This window comes from Onychostoma macrolepis, chromosome 25 (assembly GCF_012432095.1).
Source record: "Onychostoma macrolepis isolate SWU-2019 chromosome 25, ASM1243209v1, whole genome shotgun sequence".
NCBI lineage: Eukaryota > Metazoa > Chordata > Actinopteri > Cypriniformes > Cyprinidae > Onychostoma > Onychostoma macrolepis.
The window spans coordinates 13,728,638-13,745,892 of NC_081179.1; the positions used below are offsets into that span (position 1 = coordinate 13,728,638).

The 17,255-nt window shown below is 34.5% G+C and overlaps 3 protein-coding genes across 4 annotated transcripts in view; all 3 read right to left on the reverse strand.

Moving 5' to 3' along the window:
• Positions 1-1,892: 1,892 nt before the first annotated feature.
• Positions 1,893-6,289, reverse strand: adal (adenosine deaminase-like). Of its 2 annotated transcripts, none has more exons than XM_058767403.1 (10): positions 6,106-6,289; positions 5,835-5,965; positions 4,512-4,572; positions 4,348-4,435; positions 4,184-4,265; positions 3,979-4,105; positions 3,818-3,898; positions 3,411-3,549; positions 2,681-2,781; positions 1,893-2,300 (listed from the first exon to the last, which is right to left on the reverse strand). In XM_058767403.1, exons 1-10 carry the CDS (start codon positions 6,148-6,150, stop codon positions 2,148-2,150), a joined length of 1,008 nt encoding a protein of 335 aa, XP_058623386.1. In that variant the 5' UTR covers positions 6,151-6,289; the 3' UTR covers positions 1,893-2,147. The 2 variants fall into 2 exon arrangements, with proteins under 2 accessions (XP_058623386.1, XP_058623385.1); XM_058767402.1 differs by having other exon boundaries at positions 1,897-2,339.
• A 322-nt stretch (positions 6,290-6,611) lies between these two features.
• Positions 6,612-9,404, reverse strand: cplx3a (complexin 3a). The gene is made up of 3 exons (XM_058767629.1): positions 8,648-9,404; positions 7,638-7,725; positions 6,612-7,370 (listed from the first exon to the last, which is right to left on the reverse strand). Exons 1-3 carry the CDS (start codon positions 8,803-8,805, stop codon positions 7,146-7,148), a joined length of 471 nt encoding a protein of 156 aa, XP_058623612.1. The 5' UTR covers positions 8,806-9,404; the 3' UTR covers positions 6,612-7,145.
• A 4,534-nt stretch (positions 9,405-13,938) lies between these two features.
• The window catches only part of csk (C-terminal Src kinase), a 28,114-nt gene continuing 24,797 nt past the window's right edge, over positions 13,939-17,255 (reverse strand). Inside the window, exons 9-13 of the mRNA XM_058767714.1 lie at positions 17,124-17,214; positions 16,939-17,012; positions 16,607-16,802; positions 16,417-16,503; positions 13,939-15,073 (exon numbers count right to left, since the gene is read on the reverse strand). Coding sequence (XP_058623697.1) covers positions 14,891-15,073; positions 16,417-16,503; positions 16,607-16,802; positions 16,939-17,012; positions 17,124-17,214 — 631 coding nt within the window. The 3' untranslated portion in view covers positions 13,939-14,890. The remainder of the gene's footprint in view (positions 15,074-16,416; positions 16,504-16,606; positions 16,803-16,938; positions 17,013-17,123; positions 17,215-17,255) is intronic.

Here is a 17,255-nt window from a genome sequence, read left to right on the forward strand (position 1 = left end):
CATTCTTTCCTCATCCCTATAGATCCCCCTCAAAAGCCTAATATAAAAGCAAGGACTAAACCACAGTGTGCTGGAGGATTCATGGCTCTGTTTCTTTTGTCTTCCCAAAGCGAGTTCACAGCCATTAGACACTGTGGTCTTGAGAGGTTAACTGCATGCTAAGCTCTCACAAACACTTTCAGCTCTGGCACCAGAGTGAACAGGAGATCTTTGAGGTTACATAAAGACAGATATACAGTCTGACAACAAGAGCCATTAAAGATCTAATCAAGTATTCAACACGACAGAGATCTGAGCTGTGTATGTTCCTTTATCCAGGAGAGAAATGTCATTTAAACCTTTCTTGCTTTGCAGTTAAATCAAGAACGTTTAAAATGAACTGCTGCCCTCTAGTGGTAAAACCTTTCGGTTGGTTAAAGTATAAGACAGCTTCTTTTAATATAATTATATTAAATAACCAATATTAACCCATAAGAACCCGGACCAATTTCTCCTTATAGGAAAATTATGGGGCATATAAAACAGACCAAATGGACCACTTATAACATGTTTCTGCAGTTGTTTTTAAAATACAACCGCTCCTTGTGAAAGATCTGTAATGTTACACATGTCACATTGGGCGTTTATTTCTCAATTTAAAAAAAATTATTTTATCATTTTTTTTGCTAAATGACAGGTTTTTTTCTGCTTATTTGCTTTTCCACAACATATATCAAAATGATTACTTTTCTGGTAAGATGAAACAAAACCTTTTTCAGAAGTAATACAGTTTTCGCATTTTATTTGCTTTGCCACAACATATTTCAAAACCACATAACTGTGACCATTAAATGTTACAACTCTTTTGTAACATAAAAATTCTACCTTTTCAGGTATATGGTTTAACCAGAAATTAATTTTTAGATTTTTTGATTGGTTTTTTTTTTTCACATCTCGGAAATGTGCAAACTGAATAAAAATAAATAGCTACCTCACACTGGAGGTAAACATGTTAAACATGCACGTAGATTTGTTAAAATATGCTTTGAAATGAGCAGCAGGAAATATATAACACTAAAATAATTGAATCAGCTAAATTAATTGAACAGCTCATTACCATTTTTCTTAATGTGACAAATACGTGACTCTTTTATAAGGTTAAGAGCCCGATGTGACATATGCGTCACCACAATACCTTTGTAACTTGTTTTATATCAATTTGTTCAAGAAATGTATTCAAATCAGGTTAAGAGTAATCTAGGATATGTTATTAAAACATTATAATTGTTGCATGGATTGAAATATACCTTTAGTATATTAAAAATTGCTGATACAGCAACATATGCTAACCAGACAGGACGCCATTTTGGAAATGTTGCCATGGCAACAAAAATGGCACACCTTGTCACATGACTGAACCTGGATGTTCATTATATGTCACTTAGGGACTTCCTGAGTTGAAAGTGGGGTATAATGCTTTAAAAAGACCTTTTCAGATAATCACCAATGTTTGTGACACTCGCGTCACCGTAGGTTCTTATGGGTTAATATTCAAGGAAGTTCAATAACAGTGTATATATTAATTCGGACATTACCTAGAGGAAACTCACATAATTACCTGGAACAACGTGCCTTTTATGCAGTAAAATTGAACTCTTTGTATTTAGTTTCAGGGTTTTCAAATTTCAAACAGTGATGGAAAACGAAAATGACACATATGTTAAAAACAGAATCTGACAGAATCCAGATCGCTTGCTGTGTTCATCAAATCAATGTTTTGACCCTGTAAAACACGCAAATAATACTTTTTTTGCCAAATATTGAGTATTTCTTAATGAGTACAACTCTGCTGAAAATGTAAGAGAAATAAATCACTTTCACACTAGTTGTGTAATTAATAAACTTATATTTAATACTGTTGTATTAATAAACCATATCAATATTCAAGAGATCCTCAATAATATATTATAAATATTAAAATCAATTTAATTTAAACAGTCCAAGGTGTTTCACACAACAAGTTTGTATTAGTTCAGATATTAATGCAGTGCTTTGAAATGGAGGAAACCGATATAATTAGCTGCAACAATGTGCATTCGTGTTTGACAAACCACTGTTTGACAAACTCTGAGGTAGGACTGTTGTTGAAGTTTTACAGCTGCCATTCCTCACTGGAGGATCTGCTGTTTGAGCTCCGCCCACTTCTTCTCCAGCCTCTGTTTGATTGGCTCGGGGGCAAAGGTGTATCCAATGGCCTGCTGGGAGAGCATCCACACGGCCTCCCGGGTCAAACCAAAGGTGGAGGCCGCCAGCTGGTACTCCTGAGAGAGATCCGTGCAGAACACACCCTTATCATCCGTCTGACAGGACAGGAGGAGGAATAGGCATCTTGTTATTTTCTAACTCTACACGTTTAAAAAAAAAAGTTTACATTAAACCAACAATGCCTAAATTTCTAAGGCCTTTAAATTACTAACATGATCAAAACTTACTAAGACATGTTATTGGGAGATATGGAGTGACTGAGTGTTAAAGATATTACTGATTTACATTACAAGGTATCAGAATTTCACTTTTTGGCCATTGCAAATCAAACTGCATATTTCTTCCATTTCAATTTTTTTTTAAAACTACTGTTTCATATGTCAGGCTTACAGGGATAAAGTGTCTGAACTGCAAGAGAGTGGGAAAAAGAACTCACGCAGAGAACACACGGATGTCCTCTCTTATACCAGTACTGGAAGTGATGCTTGTCATATGAAGGCACCGTTTGACCTTTGACATTAGAGGTCAGACACATCTCTGCAATTCAAAATGATTACATTTAAAAAAAAAAATAGTTTTAAAAAATGATTATTTAAAGTTCATGTAATTTTGGAATTATGAAAGGACAGTTCATAAAATAAATGAGTTAATTAGTTAAGTGCTATTAGCTAATAAAATAAAAATAAAATAAAACATTTTATTTATAAATATATAATTGTTTCAAAGTTCAAGTATGTAATTTTGGAATTACAATGGAAAACTAGTAAAAAAAAAAAATAAAATAAAAATAAAATAAAAAAGAAACAGTAAATTAGGTATAAAAACAATTCTTTAAAGTTCAGCTATGTAACTAAATGCAATTGGAAACAACTATATAATGAAAAACTAGGGGAAAAATTAAGTAAAATAAAAATAACAGTAAAATATTAAAAAGAAAATATTTAAAGTTCAAGTATGTAATTTTGGAATTATGATAGAACACTAATTAAGTGTTTAAAATATTACTTATTCAAAGTTCAAGTATGTCATTTTGGAATTTGGTGGATGACTAGTTAAAAACATAAATTAGTTAATAAAATAAAAATGAAATAGTAAAAAATACAAAAATAATTAAAAACTTCAATATTCAAGTATATAATTCTGGAAGTACAATGGAAAACTCTTACCGATAGGAATATTTTGTTTGCAAACTTTATCAACAAGACTGTCAGACCCGCCGACCTCAGGATGTAGGAAGGTTCCGTGGCCGATTCTATCAGGAGGCAAGTTCAACAGCAGCTCAGACTCATCTCTCTGAGAAGGAACCTGTAATAAACATGAACTCTCGCGTAAACCATGTGAAAGTATGCTGTCAAATTGATTAATCATGACTAATCGCATCCAAAATAAAAGTTTTTGTTTACATAATATATGTGTGTGTGTACTGTGTATATTATATGTATATATAAATACACACACAGACAGACGTATATATTTTATTTGGGATGCAATTAATCGTGATTAATCGATTTGACGGCACTAGGTTCCTACCAAAACATAATTCCAACATAAATAAGTTTCCATGTGCTCTGACCTCTGAAAGGTGCAGCGCCAGCTTCAGACCACAGTTTTTGGCATTTTCAAGTGCAGAGAGCAAATCTTTTCCATGACCAACCTGTAAGATCAAAGATATGGAGAGTGCAGATAGAAGTAACAAGTCGAGTATCAAGTTAATTGCAGTTAATCTGAACTCACTGTTGGGTCTCCACTGAGGTCAAGTCCAACTACTACTCCATCACTGGAAAGCAGGAAGTCCTCTGCCAGCTTCACTGTCTCCATGGCAACCACAGGCCCATGTCTGCGGTCCACGGCTACGAGAAACCTGTTCAAACATTCAAAAATACAACAGGTGACCATAAGATAAACAGATTGTTACCTACAATAAATACCTAAAAGTTACCTGACATCAATGTCAACTTCCTCTTGTTTACACTGTCGGATGGCTTCGAGCACAGTTTCAATGTATCTTTGTTTAGTGAGACCTTTTTATGACAAAAATAAATGTTAACAAAAAGCAGAAAAGAGCTGCTAATAAATGTTTGACATATAAAACGCTTCCAGTACCTGTTTCAGTCACTTCCCGTGGCGTGCTACGCAACTCCAAATATTTTACACCATCTGCCGCAAAATCTTGAATGACTGCTTTGGCAACCTGTTTGATAATCATAATTCTGTTTTTAATTTCTTCTTAAAGGTGCAAGAGAATAAAACGCTGATTAAGCCATTACCATTAGTATGTCCTCTTCTGAATCAACCAGCTGATGAATCACTTTAAACACTTGAAAACACCTGTTGGAGAAATACACTGACTTAAGGAATAGTTTGTTTGTAATCAATGAAATGACATCAGGACTAAGTGTAGTACACTATTATCTATTATACTTAGTGTGCGCTACAAATTTAGCACACTTGTCTAGTCAGCAAAAAACAAGTCCCAACACAACGAAATCTTCACAACACAATGGAAAACAAGTCGCAACACAACGAAATTAGCGCAACACAACGGAAACAAGCCACAACACAACGAAATTAGCACAACACAACAAAAAACAAGTCGTAACAAAAAAATTAGCACAACAAAATGGAAAAAAGTCGCAACACAACGAAATTAGCGCAACACAACGGAAACAAGCCACAACAACAAAATTAGCACAACAAAATGGAAAAAAAGTCACAACACAACGAAATTAGCACAACACAACAGAAAACAAGTCACAACAACAAAATTAGCACAACAAAATGGAAAAAAAGTCACAACACAACGAAATTAGCGCAACACAATGAAATTATCACAACACAAAGAAATTAGCACAACACTACGGAAACAAGTTGCAACACTACTGGGCAACCATACATGAGGCCAAGGGGGAGGATTTGTGAATGGTAGTGAAGTGACGCAACTGACGCTAGTAAGTCACAAATCCCCACTTTATAGTAAATTGTTTTTTGATAAGCATTTTAATAACAATTTTATAATGAATTCCTTTAATGTTGGATCCAATCCTCCATTTAAATAACAAAAAGGCTTAAACCTCACCATACACCATGGCACATCACCTGGACATTACTTTAAATATGTTATTAATAAAAACATAAAGGAAATAACATACACAATAACTCATGGATATATCCATTTATAATGAATGTACTTTCTGCAACATATTAGCTGAAGATACTTAACATTTAATCTTGGATTTAATTTATAATTGGACATGACGGGGGGAAAAAAACTTTACATTTAGAAACATATTTTACAGAAAAAGAAAATTACATAACTAATCTGTAATTATTTTAATACAATTTTGCAGGGGGAAAAAAATGACACTGCCCAAATGTTAACTTTTTACAGACAAATGACAAAATCACGGATGTAGTTACGTCTGGCTTACATTCATACTTTCATACTAAGTACGTACTTGTTCAAAAGAAGTACGTACTCGGAGAATAGGCGATTTCAGACGCAGCCAATTTCTACGATTTTTCTATTACTTGTTTTAAAGGTTATTATCAGTATATTCGTCCAGTGTTTATGTGATGTGTTTGACACGCACTCGTCCAGTGATCGGCGCTGTCCGCGGCGGATGGCGGTCATGCTGTGCTCGATGTTCAGATGCGGCTTGCGCTTCATAAGCGTCTCCATCGTTTCAAAACTCACAGAACCATTAAGATGTGCGTGTAACTCCTGAAAGAAATTAATTTCATTTTAATTTCAATTTTATTTAATTTCAATAGGTGTAATTACTTGAATTAATTTATTTACATACACTGGATTGAGCTCAATAAAGGATAACGTCTGTTTTGATCTAAAAATGTTTTTCCTACCACTTTGGGCAGCTGACGATAGAAGAGATCCGCTTCGGTATCCATCTAAGTTTTCGTTAACTTTATGAAATGCGAATTCTGTAAAGGCTCCCGCGTGTTAAATAGAGTTGAGTGTACTACTTTTGACACTCAATGGAGACGGAATGTTTTTCCTGATGCACCAGCGTTGCGTTACAGAAATGAATCTTAGACAACATCGACCTTTAACAATGGTTCCCTTATTCATATTTAAGTTAAACTATCAGCAAACTTTCATTTTAATTTGAGTAATTCTAGTTTTAGTAATTCTGTTGTGTTTTGGTCATGTGTCTGCATAGGTATTATTAATTTTATTTCAGTTTTAGTTATTTTAGTACATCGGGTAAACCAAATGAAAATGACAAATGTTGCATTGGCAACTAGTTGAGATAAATAATGATAATAATGAGTTTAAGTTTTTAAAATATTTTATTTTAATTCACTTTTATTTTGTTTTGTGTATTAATAACACTGACTGACATTACATTTTTTTTTTAAATGTATGAGAGAAATAAACAATGACTGTTCACAAGTTTATATTTGGTGTTCATAAAAAACATCAACGTATGTTACATATACACACTGCACATACATACATCAATATACCGAGTACATAAAAAGGAGCAAATACATAAATTATGTATAATTTAAACAATTTAGTATTTTATATATTACATTAGTAATAATACATATTATACATATTAGCAATATGCATTTAGCAGACTGGAATACTGTATTTTGAAATATTTTCTGGCTAATTTAAACACTGAAGAACTGATAATTATTGCCTTTAGCCACAATTATGAAAAATTGTAACACGTATACAGTATAGCAAACATTATTTGCGATATCAACAAACACACTTCAAATTTATATATGATTGCTTGGCTTTGGCAAGGAGCTTGTCTTTCATGAATCAGAGATTCATCTTATTATAGGAATGCTGTTCATGGATCAGATTTATTCCCTATATTATATATCAGGAAACATCAGATCCTCAACCAGCAGTCCAGCTCTGTGTATTACATGACCTCACACTTTTCAGCAGACTGTTTAAGGTCTTCGATGGTGGACTGGGCCTTTTCCTTTAGCTGGTCAATATCGACGTTCTGGATGTTGGTCAGCTGACCCAGGACAGACTGCTTGTGCTCCTCCTCCTGGTTGTCTTCAGCGATCATCTTAGCCAGCTCTGTGGGCAACTCCACGTCATCTGCCGCAGCCTGAATTTGTGTCTCGTCCAGTTCACTCTGTTAATAAAAAATAGTAGTTACATTTAGTCATTTAGCAGACACTTTTATCCAAAGCGACTTGAGGACAACGGAAGCAATCAAAATCAACAAAAGAGCAATGATATGCCAGTGCTATAACAAGCTTAACGCAGTTTTTTTTAAATTATATAATAAAAAGAAAACAGATAAAGAATAGAGCAAGCATTTTTCAATAATGAATAATGTTAATAATGAAATAACAAATTACAATGGTTCATAGAGTGCATTTTATCAAGTGTTGTTTACTTTTGGAAGGCGATATTTTTCCCTGAAGTGGCTTCTGACTGTGGCTCGCTCAGCTTTCTTTTGGGCAAAGCTGGCATCCCGCTCCTCCCTAATGGGTAAATAAAAGTCGGTTCAACTTAAAACATTTTGTTAATATATTTTTTAATAAATATAAATATAAAAAATAACACAATTTTTGCTAATCATATTTTTAAATAGTATAAATATAAAAAATACATTTATATAAATTTTTATTTTGCATAAACATGATCCAAAACAAAATTTTCTTCAGTGTACATTTTAACCTTTTTTGTGTGCGTCTAGGACGATGTAATACGACACCATACGAAAATGCACATAAAGGAAGAAAAACAGCTGCATATGCATTTCTCCAGAGGAGTCACTGTCCTCAATGCCAAACCAGAGAAACATGGATCCGGAGAGCAAGGTGACATGCAGTATTGATTAAACCACAGAAATACAGTAAGCTGGAGATAAACATTGACCTTCTCTACATCTCCTTGTATTACATTTGAACAAGTGACTGTGCATTTTGTGTGTTAAATTCAAATAGGAGGGATAGGGATGTTATAATGTGATATAAAATGTTTAAAAAGAATTATTATTGTGACATCCATCCAGGTTCTCATTTAAGATTCATGTGCATCTGTGTCTGGATGTCTATGTAAGGAACATACGCTTTATTTATTGTTTGTTTGCGAAGTGGAATTTGTTGTTGAAAAAATTATATATATATATATATATATATATATATATATATGTAACAAAGTCATTGTTTGAAAATTAACTACATTTATATATATATTTAAAAAAAAATCTTTGTATTCGTTGGTTATTATAAACGTAATAATGGAGGGGAATTATGCATACATACAAATGAAATAAAATGCATTTTATTAAAATTGTAACAAAAACAAAAAACAAAAAAAAAACATTTAACATCATATTATTTTGTCATGACCAAACCGCCAATGAAACAAAGTGGAGGATATAGAAGTGATGAATCTTACTTCTCCTCCGCCAACTGTTGTTGATATTGCTCGAACTCTTCTTGTGTCATTCCTTTCGCTGCAGCTTCTGACTTTTCTCCTTCTGCTTTTTCTTCTGCAAGTCCCCCGGTAAGATCCTTCAGCTGCCCTCCTACCATGTGTTTTAACATAAAAGCCATAGTTTTTCAGCAGAATACAGATGTAAATCGCCTGCGTTGTGGATAAGATGCCAGTCACTTGAGAAACTCTTGCTCAGTAATGTCTCGTCCAACTATAAAACAAAGACGCCACGACGAAAGTCGATGTTTTTCTTTCTTCCGCTCAATTCAAGTTTCAGCACCAAATATTAATAACCTGTACAACACGGAGGAATTTGCGCTCGCTCGCTCGCTCGCTCTCTCTCTCTCTCTCTCTATTTCTGAAGTAACGCGCGACTTCTGATTCGTGACGCTTCTGTTTACATGACTGAAGGTGAGGCTCAAAAACGAAAAAAACCCCCCGAAACAATATGAAGTATACTTTTTAGTGCATGCTGTAGATATTATACACAGCCTACATAGACATGTACAGGTGCATCTCAATAAATTAGAATGTCGTGTAAAAGTTCATTTATTTCAGTAATTCAACTCAAATTGTGAAACTCGTGTATTAAATAAATTCAATGCACACAGACTGAAGTAGTTTAAGTCTTTGGTTCTTTTCATTGTGATGATTTTGGCTCACATTTAACAAAAACCCACCAATTCACTATCTCAACAAATTAGAATACTTCATAAGACCAATTAAAAAAAAAAACATTTTTAGTGAATCGTTGGCCTTCTGGAGAGATGGTCCTCACTGAACACAAGATCCAGGGGGCGTGGTTGGATCTAGAATCAACTCCTCCCACCTTACATAGACCTAAACCTACCCGTCTCCACCCCCTGATCCATAAACCCACCCATCCCCACCCCTATACCTACCAATCTCCACCCCCTGGATGTGGATCCAACTCCGCCCCCTGGATCTTTTGTTCTGCAGTCAGGGGCTACTGCAATTCGGCGTGGCATGGAGGTGATCAGTTTGTGGCACTGCTGAGGTGGTATGGAAGCCCAGGTTTCTTTGACAGTGGCCTTCAGCTCATCTGCATTTTTTGGTCTCTTGCTTCTCATTTTCCTCTTGACAAGGAAAATCCTTGAGACAGAATTGTGGCAAGGCACAGATCTGGCCAAGGTTACAAAAAAACTTCTGCTGCACTTAAGGTTCCTAAGAGCACAGTGGCCTCCATAATCCTTAAATGGAAGACGTTTGGGGCGATCAGAACCCTTCCTAGAGCTGGCCGTCCGGCCAAACTGAGCTATCGGGGGAGAAGAGCCTTGGTGAGAGAGGTAAAGAAGAACCCAAAGATCACTGTGGCTGAGCTCCAGAGATGCAGTCGGGAGACAGGAGAAAGTTGTAGTTTGGAGATGGAGTTTGATAAAAAAACACCTGAATAAGATTCTCTGGTCTGATGAGACCAAGATAGAACTTTTTGGCCTTAATTCTAAGCGGTATGTGTGGAGAAAACCAGGCACTGCTCATCACCTGTCCAATACAGTCCCAACAGTGAAGCATGGTGGTGGCAGCATCATGCTGTGGGGGTGTTTTTCAGCTGCAGGGACAGGACGACTGGTTGCAATCGAGGGAAAGATGAATGCGGTCAAGTACAGGGATATCCTGGACGAAAACCTTCTCCAGAGTGCTCAGGACCTCAGACTGGGCCGAAGGTTTACCTTCCAACAAGACAATGACCCTAAGCACACAGCTAAAATAACGAAGGAGTGGCTTCACAACAACTCCGTGACTGTTCTTGAATGGCCCAGCCAGAGCCCTGACTTAAACCCAATTGAGCATCTCTGGAGAGACCTAAAATGGCTGTCCACCAACGCTTTACCATCCAACCTGACAGAACTGGAGAGGATCTGCAAGGAGGAATGGCAGAGGATCCCCAAATCCAGGTGTGAAAAACTTGTTGCATCTTTCCCAAAAGACTCATGGCTGTATTAGATCAAAAGGGTGCTTCTACTAAATACTGAGCAAAGGGTCTGAATACTTAGGACCATGTGATATTTCAGTTTCTCTTTTTTAATAAATCTGCAAAAATGTCAACAATTCTGTGTTTTTCTGTCAATATGGGGTGCTGTGTGTACATTAATGAGGAAAAAAAAATACTATATATATATTAAATCTTCTATAGGTGTTTTGTTATGAGATGTTTCCATATCAAATGTATTTTGAGAAATTAAATGCCTTTTAGAAATATTGACACTATACCAGAATTGATTACTTCCAATCAAGTCTTTAGATTTGAACTATTAGAAGACATTTTTGAACAGAAAATGCTTTCATTGGTTTAGTTTGTGTATTTTTGAGACCGTGGGCTTGTTGATGAGTCAGTTTGAGTAATGATGAGCCGCCACTGTCACTTCTCTCCTGTGTCCAGCAAATCACAAGACTGCTCAAGTGAAACACCTCAGTCTGTGTCAACTAATTGTATTACATGCAGTGTTAGGCTCTGTGATTCATACTTTTATGCTATTAAGACAATCTTACATCTGTAGGACAATTCGTAAAAAAAAAAAAAATATATATATATATATATATATATATATATATATATATATATATATTAATAACAAATCACTTTTCTTCAAACATGAATAAAACATGTTATAAATACGTCCTCTTTGGATGATATGATGACCTTTCCCAAAGAGTCAATGCTTTGTACCATTTGGAGGAATTTTAACAATTACATTTGCTGTGAACATTCATCTTGCTGAATCCAACTGCTTTCAGATGGAAATCTCTGATAACATGTGAGTTTATTCAGAGACGCCGCACTGAATCCATTATCATATATGTTTTAAACATGACCAGCTGCAATCTGATTTGTCCTCATTTGTCTAGTGAAGAACAAGAGACTATAAATGAATTGCATTTAGCATCTACACAAACAGCAGAGACACTTTCCCAAACCTTCCACAGCACTTATATGAGGGTCAGTGATTCCTCAGATAAATGCCAGGGCATTGAGAAAGTTTGTCCCGGCCCAAAGACACTACCCCTTTCACTGTACTCAAGTACCCTTCATGAGGCGCATTTCTGGCCGAAATGCAAACAGCAGAAAGATGCGTTTTACATGAGAGGAAACGAAAGCATCTCGAGGACTCCACTTCTAGTGTTGATTGGGATTCACACTGGCACTCGAGCTCCCTTAGGCTGGGCGTGGGTGAAGGCCGGATCCGGGCCTGAGCCCAAATGTCACGAGAGAGATGTAAATGGGGGCTGACGAGCACTGCGGACGCTTCCGAACCTACAGCTGGAGGAACTTTGGTATTTTAGAGAATCAAACTTAGCATGTCACTTAATGTTGCTCTCTTCAGGCAAACGCATGAACTCTTGCATGTCACGGAGATAAAGACTGAAGAAACGTACCAATCATTGCTGCTATTGACTGTTGGATGGTTTGAAGCTATGAATGTTCGCATTTCGGTTTTTCCCTCATAACGTGAGGTCAGAGTCATTTCCTTGAAACCAAGCGGTTGAATTAAACTCTTCTTACTGTCCCTTGGCAATGTCTTCCAAATAGGCAACAAAACAGAGCAAATCGTGACACATGCATGGTGACATCCACAGTCAAGCGTTCTGGCGTGAAGCACACAGGACGCCCGAGGGGGAAGCTGAAGTCCCGTCTCCCTGACTTACCTCATTCTTCCTTGTTGAACGGGGAAGCTTGTGTGCTTGAAGTCTGAATAAGAATCTCAGGGATCTCCGTTTTTAAGGGGAGGAACTGCAAGTGGTTTAGTTCCCTTTTCTTTTCAAATAAATAGAAAATAAAAAATGAAACCAACAAATTACCATTTTAGAACTATGCAAATGAAGCATCATCTTATTATAATAAGCAATGAGTTCCAGTAGCTTAACTGAAAAGCATATTCATCTACCAAATGCACTCATGCAAATATGCATATTTGCATGCACTGTAAAAAAATGATATGATCAGTAAGTCATGGCAACTTATGTTTTACATTACTGTAACTCAACAAAATAAAGAGTTTTTATGAGTTCTATGAAATTCAACAAGTTGGTCTAATGCAATATTAGTTAAAATTACTTGTACAATTATATATAGCTGATTATATATATCTATATCTATATATTTGTGCTGTAAAATGATTAATCAAATCCAAAATAAAAGTTTTTGTTTACATAATACATGTGTGCTGTGTATATTTATTATGTATATATAAATACATACACATGCATGTATATATTTAAGAAAAATGTAATGTTTATATATTAAATAGATTTATATATAATGTAAATATTTTCAATACTGTATGTGTTTGTATTCATATATACATAAATATACACAGTACACAAACATATATAAACAAAACTTATTTTGGACGCAATTAATCGTTTGACAGCACTAATATATATATATATATATATATATTTTAGTATATATATATTTATTATTCATTATTAATATAATTAAAAATGGAAAAATCTATAAATTTGATATATACTTTATAACATACACATATTTAAAATCCCTACCAATTATTAAAATGGCTATTTTTCATTTTATTTTAGTTTTTAATTACAAATTTGCCTGTCATAAAATTAATAAATCAGAAACAGAAAAATCTACAAATTAGATATTTAATAATAGAAAATGTTTTTTCGAGTAGAAGTTTTCAAATATTGTAAAAATAAAAAGTGAAATATTTCCAGGATTATAATTTATAAGTAGTAGCAGCTCACCATAAGAAACGACTTCAAATATTTGTTTATCAAAAATGTAAATGAAAAAATTTCACTGCGTTGGTATGTTTTTTTTCCAGTGCTTTTGTTCACCAAAGGTAGATTCACCTTCACAGAAAACCACAAATGCAGCATATCAGTGGTTCAGGTTTCGTTCTAGCTGCATGCTCATGAATCTTCCTCTTCTTGATATCATGTTGCTGACGAGAAACATGCACCGAGCAGAAATACAGCATCCTATAGATAGAACAGAGAACAATCCCATGTGACGCCATTTCCAAAACATGTGACATATGCCAAGCGCATCTGCAGGGCATCGGCATTATTACTACCATTGCATATACGTGTCAAAACCTTATGGTGAAAATCTGTCACGTGTCAGGACTGGTTGGGTCGCTGCTAAACGGGCAGAAGCTTGTATAGATGACGTGTTTCCTCTCTGGGTGCATTTACAGTTTCCTTGACTGACCTTTAAGTTGAAAGACCGTACAGTTACATTTAAACGCACAAACACACATTCAAAGCTTTTTGGCAGCCTTTTTATTTTTTGTCTTTATCTTTTGTTTTTATCAAACTGTTCAGGTGGAATGATTTTTTTTTTTTTTCCTGAAATATGGCAGCAAAGAAAAAAATATGAAAAGCACTAAGATAAAATTAAGTCCTTCACAAAAGTCAACATACATCACAAATATTTCTCAAATCTGTATGAGAGGCCTTTTTGTATAATTTCTGTTTTATTATTTTTACATTTTTTTAAATTTTTAATTAAAGCAAATCCCATTCCACACAAGCCACATCTCTTTTTAAAGGCCCGCAATATTTATATTCATTCTTACTGGTTTTGAGGCTCAGACTGACGCATGTTTGAAAAGATGAGCAAGACAGCAGGAAATTCAAGCGCTTCTAAACAACGTATTTAAAAAAAAAAAAAAAAACAAGCTCTGGGGTAAGACAGACTTCTGGCATAAAGGCACTGTGAAATGGAAGAAAGATTCTCTGGTGGATTTCATTGGCTACTGGAACGGAAAACAGTTTGGGATGAGCATACGCTCTCCCTAAGTGCCAATTATTGTTCTTGGTTACAAGATTTTGTAGACAACCAGCCTTATATGGGTGCCGTCATAGATAGCATTTCTCATGATATTTACTGATGATATTAGCTGATTTTTCTCTTTTTTGGCAGAAAATCCTATATGCTAATCAAAAGTCCAAAATAAGGGAGCGTATGAGGACATATCAGAGGAGGCTGAAGATCTTCTAAATCAAAAAGAGGCAAGTTGTTGTAGAGAAGGCCAGCCTCCCCAAAATTATGAAAATCAAGCCATGAAAGCTATGCAAAGTAGAAAAAAAACAGAGTGCACTTGCAAAAGAAAAGTCTGCTAACGTTTTTCAAGTTTGCTGCTTTAAGGGTAGATTTTGGTCAGACTGTATGAGAATGGTCCCGTGAAGGTCTTTTCCTTTAGTTTTTGTCTTTTATCGGTACAGCTCATTGGCAATGATATCTTGGAGTTTCTGTCTCAGTTCTCTGAAGCTGGGACGCATCACAGGGTCCAGAGTCCAGCACTGCTTCATGATGTCATACACCACCGCCGGGCAGCCGTCTGGGGCGTCCATCTTATAACCCTTCTCTACACGCGGGACAACTTCCTTCAGAGGCTGAACAGAGAACAGAACAGAGGATGAAGGACACCACGACTTAGCAAAAATCTGCTGAGGTAGACAACAGTGTCCTCTACTGGCAGAATTTGCCTTGATACTAAAATTGTAGGAAACAGGCATAATGTGGTATGTGCAGAAATCTTACAAAACACTAAAAAATATTTTAAATTATATTAACATAGAAATAACGTTAAAAATGCAGTAATTATAATGTCCCAATTATTTTTTATTTTATTTTTTAGATTATTTTAATTTAAATTAAATAATTAATCGTAAAACTGTAATAATAATAATAATAATATCAAATAAATAAAATGTAATTATAAATTATATAAAAATAATCACCATTGTATTTTTTTTTTTTTTTGGTAATGTTTCTGCTTTGAAGTGACTTGTATTAATATCCTATTTTAGTTATTTTAATTTAAATTAGATTATTATTATTATTATTTAAAATAATAATTACAAATGTATTTCTTATTGGTCAAGTTTCTGCTATAAGGTGACCTATTAGCTTAAATTTAAAAAAAAAATGCTATTTTACTTTAAATTAGATTATTAAAACTACTTTACTATTACCCTATTACCGTTTTTTTATTGGCCATGTTTCTTCTTTTTTTTGGGGCTTCTTGCATGTATTATATTACCATCCAATTTAATGTAATTAAATTAAATGTAAATTAAATTATTAATACAACTATAATAATAATTTAAAATAATAATAATATAAAAAAAATAGGTCACACTTTATATTAGGTGGCCTTAACTACTATGTATGTACTTATTTTTTTATGTAAAATGTACTTATTGTGGTCATATTGTATTGCAAAATACTTTTGCTGCTATTGAGGTGGGATATGGGTAAGGTTAGGGACAGGTTTGGTGGTATGGGTAGGTTTAAGGGTGGGTTAAGGTGTAAGGGATGGGTCAACAGTGTAATTATAAATGTAATTACAGAAATTAATTACAGATGTATTTACATATAGGTATTTTTAAAAATATAAGTACAATGTAAAAACATGTATGTACACAATAAGTGCATTGTATCAAATTATTAATTTAAATGTAAGTACATAGTAGTTAAGGCCACCTAATATAAAGTGGGACCAACATTTACTTTTTATTGGTCCTGCTGCTGTTTTGAGGTGTATAGAATTTGGATTAAAACGTACTGTTTACCGATATTCTATTTATTTTAGTAGTTTCATTTAAACTAGGTAAAAGAAATAAACAACTACAAATAAAATATATTATTTAAAAAAAAAAAATATTATTAATAATAATAATAATAATAATAATAATAATAATAATAATAATAGTCATGTTTTGAAGAGACTTACAATTCTTGGATAAGGTACCCGACCAAAGGAATAGATCTCCCACAGTAAGATGCCATAGCTCCATACATCTGACTTAGTGGAAAACGCCTGTTTCAGACAGACAGGTAGAAATAAAATAAAAAATAAAAAAAGATATGAGGATGTTTTTAAAATGGCTCTAAACATATTAAAACAAAAGCAGGAAACATACCTTCTCTCTTAAGGCCTCAGGTGAAGTCCACTTAACAGGCAGTTTGGCTGTATCTTGAGTAGATGATGCTTCCTTGGTGAGGCCAAAGTCGCTGACTTTTGCAATGTTGTCTTCTGACACTAAAACATTACGAGCTGCCAGATCCCTGTGCACAAAGTTATTGGCCTCAAGGTATTCCATCGCCTTGCAGACATCCCTACAAAATAAAGAAAGAAAATAAATGAAAACATTTAGAATTTATTTGTTCATTTTATATTTACAAATAAGACAAAGCTGGATGAGTGCCAAGGTTTAAATAAATACAATAAAAGATGTGATACAAAGAAACGCACATTGAGAAATTGATCAAACAATCTCCACCAATAACACTACGTCCTCTGGAGCGCAGATAGTCCACAAGACTACCCTGAAAAAAGAAATGAAGACATTCAAATAATGATTTATATGCTTTAAAGACAAGATTGAATGTATAAATCTAGTTATTCTCTAAGACAACAGCTTTGAGTCACTCACTGACCTTGGCCATATACTCAGTGACAATGAAGAGGCTGCCCTTCTCTTCCACGATCACCCCCAGCAGCTGTACCAAATTATTATGCCGTAATTGCCTGTAACAATCAACATGATTATTGATATTTAAACATAAAAG

Coding starts and splice junctions, on each gene's coding strand:
- adal (XM_058767402.1), bottom strand. CDS start 6,150: ATGGATACCGAAGCGGATCTCTTCTATCGTCAGCTGCCCAAAGTG. Junction 3,899..3,978: donor ACCTCAGTGGAGACCCAACA/GTGAGTTCAGAT, acceptor TTGATCTTACAG/GTTGGTCATGGAAAAGATTT. Junction 3,550..3,817: donor TGGCGCTGCACCTTTCAGAG/GTCAGAGCACAT, acceptor TGTTTATTACAG/GTTCCTTCTCAGAGAGATGA.
- cplx3a (XM_058767629.1), bottom strand. CDS start 8,805: ATGGCTTTTATGTTAAAACACATGGTAGGAGGGCAGCTGAAGGATCTT. Junction 7,726..8,647: donor CAACAGTTGGCGGAGGAGAA/GTAAGATTCATC, acceptor TTTACCCATTAG/GGAGGAGCGGGATGCCAGCT. Junction 7,371..7,637: donor AAAAATATCGCCTTCCAAAA/GTAAACAACACT, acceptor TTTTATTAACAG/AGTGAACTGGACGAGACACA.